This window comes from Stylophora pistillata, chromosome 13 (assembly GCF_964205215.1).
Source record: "Stylophora pistillata chromosome 13, jaStyPist1.2, whole genome shotgun sequence".
Taxonomy (NCBI): Eukaryota; Metazoa; Cnidaria; class Anthozoa; order Scleractinia; family Pocilloporidae; genus Stylophora; species Stylophora pistillata.
Window position 1 is genome coordinate 4,157,713 of NC_142531.1, and position 9,788 is coordinate 4,167,500.

Consider the following 9,788-nt stretch of genomic DNA (forward strand, 5'->3'; position numbering starts at 1 on the left):
GTAATACATGGATTTGTAAAACATGGATTTGTAAAACATGGATTTGTAAAACATGGATTTTTAGCTACCAATTCAAACACTGAAAATTATCCGTGTTTAATTTCTTTCTCGCGACCTTCTTCACTCTTTTTCACGTGTTTGCTGGATGCAGAGTTTTCACTTTTTCACGTATTTGAGTTAACTGAAAAAGCTCGTTCCAGATATGTACAGTTACTATAACAAATCTGGAAAACATTTCAAGTACATGGCGCTTAGATAGACTCCAGTGTTTTATTCATCTTTAACAAAGGAGAAGAAACAAATGTAAGGTCAGCCAAATTCATGATAGACGGTCCCAAATGTTCCGCTTCCAATCTTTTCTTTAATTTTTACAGAGCTCCACGAGAACTCTGGAAACTCCAATCCACGTCGCCGTTTTCTGGTCTGAGATGGAAGTTTTAAAGAAGCCGCCATCTCCTTCCTCGCACAATAACCTATCTTCTCCCGCGCAAATTTAAAAGTTGCAAATTTATTTTCGACAGAGGTCTACAATGCATTTTTCAAATTACGGTCTTTTGGCAGCCTGGTTGTTTGTATGTCACGTACACTTTTGTTTGTTCCATGTTTGCCCTAGTAAAATTACCTATTCCCGTAAAACGTTGGAAATCGGTCTTGACCAGCTCCTGTGTATTAAGATATTGATAATTTTAAAAATAAAAACGCGCCGAATGCATTGTAGAGTTAAATATAAGCACGCGGAATTTTGTTTTTGAACACGAGAGACTGCCGAAGATGCTGAGAATGGTTACTCGCTGTAAGCGAGTGCTTCTCGTATCTCTTGATTATTCTTAAAAATTTCCAAATGCTAATATTACTCAACATCACGGTCTTTTAGAGAAATTATTAGGTAATATAAAATCAAAATAATATAAAGTAAAACAATTAAGATTAAAAAGGGACAGACAGAGAAATAAACAAATAAACAGTTGAACAATGCAATCATGTTTTCATAAATCCACCTTTTACAAATTCATGTTTTACAAATCCAAGTTTTACAAATCCATGTTTTACAAATCCATGTTTTACAAATCCATTTTTTGCAAATCCAGTCCATGTTTTACAAATCCAATCCAGTCCCTATTTTACAATAGGCCAAAAACAATTCATGTCATGGGCACTTTGATATGAGGAACTGTCAAACAGTGAGTAAGGGAGCTATGAACAGATGCGGTTTTGTTATTGAAATAAAGGTGCTGTGAACAATGACGTAAGATATTGGGATTTCAATTAACATCAACATTTATTTAGATGCGTCGTTGATTTCCTACAATAAGGTGTTTAGTGAGAAAATTGATTGACGAGAAATTATGTAACTTTGTCATTTCTCCAAGTTTAAATTCAGTGTAAAGTGCATTTGTAGCTGTGGGCGATGCATTTCCATGAGCAAACTTTGTCGAATTATGAATACTCTAATCTATATGCAATCATATCAACATGTCACTGTATTAGTGCTGCCCAAGTGAAAAAAAAAAAAAAAAAAGAAAGAAAGAAATTGACCCAAAATGAGACGAGAAAGTGGGTCAAAAAGTTTCGTCAGATGTCCCTGTGGATGGAATACCGTACCAGTCGGCGTCTCTCGCAGGGGAGTCGGCCATTACACTGTTGAGAGGAAGGGAAGAAAATCAGACAATAAGCTGTTAAAATAAAATGAAAATTATATACTAAAAATTTTGAGTAACGCTGGTAATTAATGATGTAACTTCTATAATGTTTTTCCATTCATCATGGCCATCATTCGTTTGAATATAGTTTGGTTATCAGTAATAAGCAGAAGATAAAGTCATTCCTCTCTCGCAATTAATAAATATGAAGTTACTCAGGAGGATGAAACAAAATTGCCGCCTGAATATCCCTGAGGTCAATCACAGGGAAATGAAGAAATTTTGGTACTTGTGTAAACACTATTTCCATGGTTACTTTTTCGACGACTACCCACCCAACAGGTTGACTAAAGGAAGTTAATGCCAACCTTTATCAGTTCAACCGACTCAGTGTGCGAGAGTGAATGCTTTTGTTTTTCAAACCTTGCTCTAGAGTGACTGAGTGCGAGTAACAAATGTGTCCAAGCTTCTCTTACCGTTGATTCGGACATTTGAAGCCTGGTCTAAACACATTGAGGTTCATGTCAGGTAGCTTATCACAACTGACGAATATCTTGGATTGTTCCAGAGCCTTCCTTGTAACAGCGGGGATGTCTTCTGCATTGTTACAGATTATCTTTGCAAGTTTAACTTTCCTTATCTCCTGAAGTTGACAAGACGTGAACGCTGTTTTGTCGGTGTGCAAGGCAGAGTTTGGAGCGTTTTCATGCCAGAAACGATCACCTACCCGGAGGCGGTTAAATTGTTCGGCTATTATACATTGAAAGGTCGGCCCAAGAACCCCTCCGTCTGAATCCACAGGTTCGAGCACTCCTTTGAAAGTAAAAATGCAGAAGTTAAAAGCTTCATTTTCGCCCTCAGTGAGTGACACCTCGCATATTTGTGAGATTTGTTAGAGGTTTATGGGGGCTAATCAAACCTACCGCCAAGATTCACCGGAAGTGAGGATTTGGGACAAATCTATCCATTTCGTTACTACCTAATAAACTGTAGCATTTGTAGAAGGATTCACTGCCGAGGGATAGGATAGATTTGGTATAAATTCCTGTTTTAAATTCATTGAATCTGGTTGAAACGACTCGAGACTAGAGTCAAGGCAATTGGAGACAACGAAAGCATCAGACTACCTTTAACTTGGTCCCTTGCATGGTTGATTGGGAGCGTCAAGAGACTTAATATGACAGGCTTCGACCCTAACACTTAATGCTAAATAATACGTTCGTACATATTGCATCATTTATAAGAGTACTTTCGTTTCAAAGAATCTCACGCACACCCAAAAGTAATCTATAGCCAGAACGAGCTGATCGAAATCAGTCGTCTTAAAGATTTCCAATATTTGAATACTTCATGTTAAATGATCTTCTACCCAGTTACATACCTCCAGTGAAAAGATCGATATCGTGGACCGATTGGTACTGGGATCTCAGCTTGCTTATGTCATCTGGGTCAAAACCAGCTCTTCTCAGATCGTCAAATGTTCTCACCTTTGTCCTTATAAGGCACTCTGGGCGGTTGCGATATGTTGTGTATGAAGCAACGCCACGACTACGTCCTCTTTGGATGTTTATGGCTATGAGATCAGACAAATCACCCTCACCTCGAAACAGATTTTCTTGCACGGAACTTGAAAATCGCCTGTAAGAATACGATTACAGCAAACACCATGATTACTTAGACGCACTTAAGTAGGATTTCTTCTTCATAAACCATATACAACTCTTATCACTGTGACTCAACAATTATGTTTTCACTTGCCCATCCATTTTTGCAGCGGGACTTTTAAGTAAGCCTCTAAAGATGGAATCAACGCCTCCATTACACTTATCATATACGTATGTTGGGTTGCCGAAATCCAGTACTGGGATTGGCATGAACTCTGCTTTGTTACAGTGGTGTTGAAAGCCATCCTGGGTGAAACGCATGAACTCTTCTTGAACCAAGCTGTGACCAAACCGGAATGCAGCCACAGAGAATGATGCAGACATTTGAGCATTGATACGTGGGTCGTAGCCGTTGAAGAACTGGGTTCCTTTCAACAACTTGAGGTTATTTCTTCTGATCTGAACAGAATTTTATAAGAAACAATAGGAATTCTTCGTCTCACAGTACAGTTATCTACGTCAGTTTCAAGAAAAGGTGAGTATGAAGAAAAGAAATGACCTCTCTTTGAGTACAAAGAACGTGCCAGCCTCAGAGCAACATGTATCAGACCATTTTACGAGCGGGGGCACTCATTCACTCGATATGTGAGGTAGTTAAAATAAATGATGCAATGGTCACTGAGGAGGAGTTTGCCATTCGCAGAAACTCATGCCGGGTTTCGCCACTCAACAACGTCTCTAACTTTCTGTTCCTCAGAAGCATTTACCATAAACAAGATCCTACCTGATTTTCAACCAAAAGTACGAAAGGAAACTTCGTAATGAGAAAATTTTCTTACCGTTTTAGGGCTCAGAATCAGTGGCAGGAACTCGTTGTATGTTATGACTTGTAGCACTGCTCCGATTATTTTCCTTGTTTCTTGGTAAATTTGCTCGCCATCCCATGATGTCATCTCACCAAAATATGTCGCGATTCGGTTGTGCTCCCGGGCAATAATGGTATGAACAGATATGAGAGCTGCAGAAAGAAGAAATGAAGATGCTCGAATGCACCAAACAAAATATCGGTGACTCCTTTTATAGCTTAGCATGGGCGTATCACATTCATCTTTATCCCATGCACGAAAAGAAAATTCAATTATGATCACAGAAAGAATACTTACATGACAGATAATAACATATTAATTGGGTGGGCTTATTCTATGAAGTGAGTCTCGTATGATAACTTTCATAGACTGGTATTCTTACCTGGGTTCTCGTTCACACGCTCGTCTCCCGCTGTAAAGCAAGGTCTATTTGGATCTTTCGATACACAAAACTGATCAGGCAGCTGTGCAGGCAACAAACTCTTCATCGGGCAACCGTGACGGAGTTCCAGAATTCTCAGTAAGCCATTCGAGGCTCGAAGGTTCTTTTTCCTCCTCCTCAGTCGAACCGTACACGTTGGAGGCATCGATGTAGGCTGTTAACGTGTTACTGTGCTCTCGCGGAGTCAATTTGCACATGGTGTTTGGCTTATGAGGTGCATCCCTTTCCAGCTGAAAGAAGCTAACTCCTCTGTCTCGAAAGATAGAATCATCAGATGGAACTTCAATGTTGATGCATTCTGCGTTAGAGTTGCTCGACTCACAGTTAATGCCTTGTGTCTGTGCTAGCGTAAAATCATGATCCATAAATTGCCCCCAGCTCATAGTCAAGTGAGTTAGTCTAGGGGAATCAGGATTTGTGCGTGCTGCATTACTGCCGTGAACAAAACGACTTACGTTCCTTGCGTTTGGTAATTCGTCTCCACTGAGAGCCCTTCGAAGTGTTGAGATTCCATCTGCATATGCAGGTGGCTCCAGACGTCTGAATGGAGTAAGGACTGTTCCAAAACGGGGATTATCCAGATTATTGCAGGTTCCATCTATTGTCCTGAACCGGGAATTCTTGTCGCACCTTATTCTCTCTTCCTCTGTGTAGTTGAACTTGCGCGCCAAGGTCAGTACCTTTAGTTTGCATTGCTTGACTTTTTTCTTGCTATGAGCGAAAAAATAAAAATTAAGCGCTACCCTTTAGCAAGAATGATCTTAAATCTTCACCCCTGTGTATCAAGGGTCTTTTACCCATTACATGTGTGGGGGGGTGTTTACCACTCGCTTGGCTTTTAACGAGAAGTACTGAGACTCTGGACTCTTCTCTCTTTTTATTCTTCCCAACTACAACGTTTCAGACCTCTTCTTCTCTTACTGCTGCTGCTACTGCTGCTATTTTTCTTCAACTTTTAGCAAGGAGTGCCTACGCATTAAATGCAAAAATCACACACATGTTTGGGTTAGCTGACTGTGGGAGTTTCCATAGTGCATTCGTTGTTTAGCAAAGGGTGAAATTGGGTGGCTCGCTCCGAAGCACTTGGCGAGCACCAAGGAACCAATTAAACGCCAATGACGGAGCTGCGCGAGAGAATCACGCGCACAAACAGGATCTTCAGTGTGGGTAAAGCTCAAGGTCAGTTTTACCAACCCAAACATGACCACCTATGAAACTAATTGTTCCCAACCACAACAAGCGATTAAAATGTCTAACACGGTAAGAAGGAAATCCACGGATTTAGCCAAGTTCAAGCGCACATTAAAAGCAAAGATCAAAACTATAGATCTACCAAAATAACACGTAGACGCAAAAAGGCGAGACTTAACAAAACAAAAGGTAATCCTTCAAAATACTCTACAACACATATTTTCTTTTTACCCTCAGCTGAAAATGGCAGGAAAGCATTTTCTTATTACTTGGTCTCATCATATTTGTAGGATTAATTCAAAACTAAATTAGAAAGTAAGCTTTACAGGCCTGGAATATGTGCTACGCTCGGCCGGGTATGTTATGAATATAAGAACCTTGTTTCTTAACGCTACCGTTCATACAATTTAGCCGAATAGACTGTCTTAACGCTTACCTTGTCAAAGTCGAAGGTAAGGCCAAACGATTCCAAATCACCGGATCCTCGCAGAGTTTCTCCAACACGCAAGCGCTACAAGCTTCGCTTTGTTTTGCCTTCAACCACGTTACAGCGTCTACCGTTGATTTTTTTCCATGTTGCAATGCCTGGTAGAATTTTCGTAGAGCGCGTTCCTGATTCTTCTTTTTCTCCAGCAGTAGTCTATGAGGTACCTTTCTTAGGGCTTCGATCCAGCATGAGTTGTTCTGAGCTTCGAATGTAGCTCTGATCTCAGGTCCACCACTTTGGACAACAATGTCCTCAACTTGTCTCATGCCCAGATTGTTGTCCATGTTCATGTTGGGATCCATGTAGTTCATTTCATTTAACTCTAGAAGTTCGCTGTTCACGTCTTCTATAGTTTCACTTTCGTCCGGGTATAGATCATTGATGACGTAAGACGACGTCAGACTCACGATCAAGATAAGAACCAAACCATTAAGGATAAAAACGGTCATGTTTGCTAAGGAGTTCAAGAAGGGACAAAATGTTTCTTAGAAATTGTTTGTTGATCATGAACGTGGAAATGCACGGTTTTAAATGATCCTTATTAATCAAAATAATGTTATTATTTTTCAAGGATTGTATGCTTCCTAAAAGAAAATGTCAAGGACGAAAAGCAATACTACCTGTGAGACATATGCAACACAATTTGCGAGTACAATGTACAGTACATTCAGGTCAGTTTTTGATAGTTTCATTGGTTATAACTAACTGCACTTCGGAAAAAAGCACTATGTTTTTGCGATGTTCAGTAGCAGAGTCTCTTCAAGTCGATAACTTAAAGCCAATAGTTCCCTGAGAATAGGGGGTATCTGAATAGAATGGCAGTATAAGTAAGAGAAGAAAGTTATCTGGCGTTCTTGATATTAATATTGAATATCACCTTTTCTAGTGCTAAAGGTTAGGCGATTAACATGAATGGACTGTAGAATGGCACACACGATTTTCACCCTGGAATAACTCCCACCATCATGCTGTAAAGGTACTGCATAAGCGAACAGTCCAAGATACTTAATAAGCGCTCGGGTTCTTTAAGAGACCCCGAAAGGATTTGCGTCACTGCGGTACAGTAATATTGTTTGTTTAAGCAAAAATGCAAGTGTCCTTCCTGAACGAGTTTTCCGGCACAGGGCATGTATAAGTTGTGTATTCTTTTGTCTGCTGTTAATATTTGTTGGGGTATGAAAATGATTAATTAAAATAATGAGCTGATGATAACAAGAAATAGGGAAAACTAGCGTAGGAAATTCGGACCATTCGGTAGCTTACACCCAGATTTACAAAAATTATTTCTCGCACAGGAAATAAAAATCGCTTTCCTCATTGTAGACTTAAGTTGAAAAAGATTTTCTTTTTCTGTGATCAGTTCCTTTAGTTCAAAACCAGTCATGTGTAAATGTCTCATTTCGTTTACCACGGCTCTTCGTGTTTCGTTATCAAAGCGAAAGATTATTCTGGTCAAATTGTTGATCAGCTCTAGTAAAATTTGAGAAAAGAACTATGTTCGATCTATACCCAAAAGCCGAAATACGATGAAAAAGTCTTAAAAAGAAATATTGGACACTCAGTTGAGAGAAGCGCAAGTTCGAAATCTTATCTGCAACAAAACTTTCCAAAACCTGTTCAAATTCTTTGCCTAACGTGCTCCGAGTTTCATATTGAATGACTCTAACGAGTGATTTGCCCGCAGAATCTCTGCCATAAAAAATTCTCCAAGAAAACTTCTCCTTAAGATGCATAAGCTTGCTGAACGATTTACAGTTGCCTAATTTTCAAGAGAAAAATTAAGAAAGAAATCGGCCCAAATCAGATTTCAACACGCTTAGAAACGCCTAGAAACTTCCAGGTTTATTGCAGGAACACTGTGGATATTTTTTTAAAAAACTCTTAATGAAGATGACGAATGCAGTCATCAAAATGTGCATTTGAAACAATTACAGTTTGAGGAAAAATAAATGGCTCAAAGCGCAGATGTACGCGCTTAAGTCCGCATCAACTAACATAGTCAACTCATTCTTACCTTGGGTGAGCAGATTAAATGGGTAACTCTTCTTCTCTTTTATTCGAATGAACAACTCGGTTAAGCTAGTGATTTTATACCAAGAACCAGGAACTTGCAATTTTTAGACATGAATATGCACTCCAAAGTTGTATTGTATGGTTCTTAAGATCTTATCGTAAACGAACAAAAAGGTGCAGAGGCAATACAAGGTGCTTGCAGGCGCAATACTCTCCGCACGCAAGCCGTTTCAAATGAACTTCTTCCTATCTCCGTCTCTCGAAAGAGGCACTTCTGCAGCTGTTAGCGTAACTCATATCCTCAGTATATAATTGATTAGTTTTTGGATAGTAATTTGTTAAATTTGTTTTAGGAATTAAGTCATGTCTTGAATCTGTCGTGGATTTTATTTATTTATTTATTTATTTAGCTATTTATTTTTATCTGTATATTCATTTTTGTTGAATAAAGGCTTAGCACTTTTTGATAACTTCCATATGAACTCAGATGGGGGCAATTAGAGGTAAAAGATATACGTATATTATAACTCTAAGCGCCTTGTAGCATTTCGCCTTTTCCTAATATTCTCTATATTTTTTTGTAGCATTTTCATACGCCTACAGCTTTCATTCATTTAATTACGCACGTCTATAATTTCCTAAATATCGGAAGGAAGGAAGTTGTACTTGGCAAGCGGAACTTATTCATTGAACACTTGGGCTGAGTTTTACTGAAATGTCTCAATCGGTAAGGGATTGGTAACGCTCGGTTTTACCCTGTAACCTCTCTCCATCCGGTCAGAAATCATCAACCATAGGCGAGATAAGAGAGTAAAGGTTAAGTTTTTTTTTTTTCCAGTTGTCCAAGTGATATTGGTTCGGTTTTCGCGCTACTTCGCAGTGGCACCATTTTAGCAAAGGAAGTTTCTTTTCTGATTACAGTACTTGATTCGTTTTTCGGTTCGGTGATAACAAAATTAAAAAATGATTAAGTATCAGCCGATGTATGAGACCGTGGAAAAATATTATATACAACCGACGGTTTGAATAAAATGGGCAGTTGAAGTGAAAGTGAAATATTGATGTAACTGAATTCGCTCAGCAGATATCATGAGGAACGAAATTAATTTTATAGTGATGAAAAAAGCTTGAATCTACTAAACAAAAATTAAAACATTAGTGATACAACTCTTTGTCTTCAACTCTTGACACAGTTTTTTTGTAGTCTTAAGTCGACCAACGGGACAATTCTTGATCGGTCATTGGTTTAATTTCACACTTCAACAAGACAAATCATTAGGAACTTGATGCATTCCACTCACGAATTCGAACCTTCCCTCAAGGGATATTTGACATGATATCCATTGTGCAATTATGTGTATTACCACATTTTCGTCAACATCCCTATTCAACTTCCTTCTTAGATTGATTGTCGTTTCATCTTCAACGTTAATTCTAAAACTTGAAGGGAAACAACTTCAAAGAAACTTTTTTAGGCCCTAAGTTTGCTAATGCCAACTGTTGTCATTGACTCCACAAAACCTTGAGCGACTGTACGAATCTATA

General features: G+C 38.9%; 1 protein-coding gene across 1 annotated transcript; it reads right to left on the bottom strand.

Moving 5' to 3' along the window:
* Window positions 1-960: 960 nt before the first annotated feature.
* On the bottom strand, window positions 961-8,396 carry LOC111336578 (immunomodulatory peroxidase). Its single transcript, XM_022942702.2, is given in 9 exon segments — window positions 961-1,638; window positions 2,117-2,453; window positions 3,022-3,278; window positions 3,399-3,703; window positions 4,084-4,262; window positions 4,493-4,658; window positions 4,660-5,263; window positions 6,180-6,684; window positions 8,245-8,396. Coding segments are annotated over 8 exon segments (2,427 nt in total). The 5' UTR covers window positions 6,680-6,684; window positions 8,245-8,396; the 3' UTR covers window positions 961-1,559.
* Between the last annotated feature and the right edge of the window lie 1,392 nt (window positions 8,397-9,788).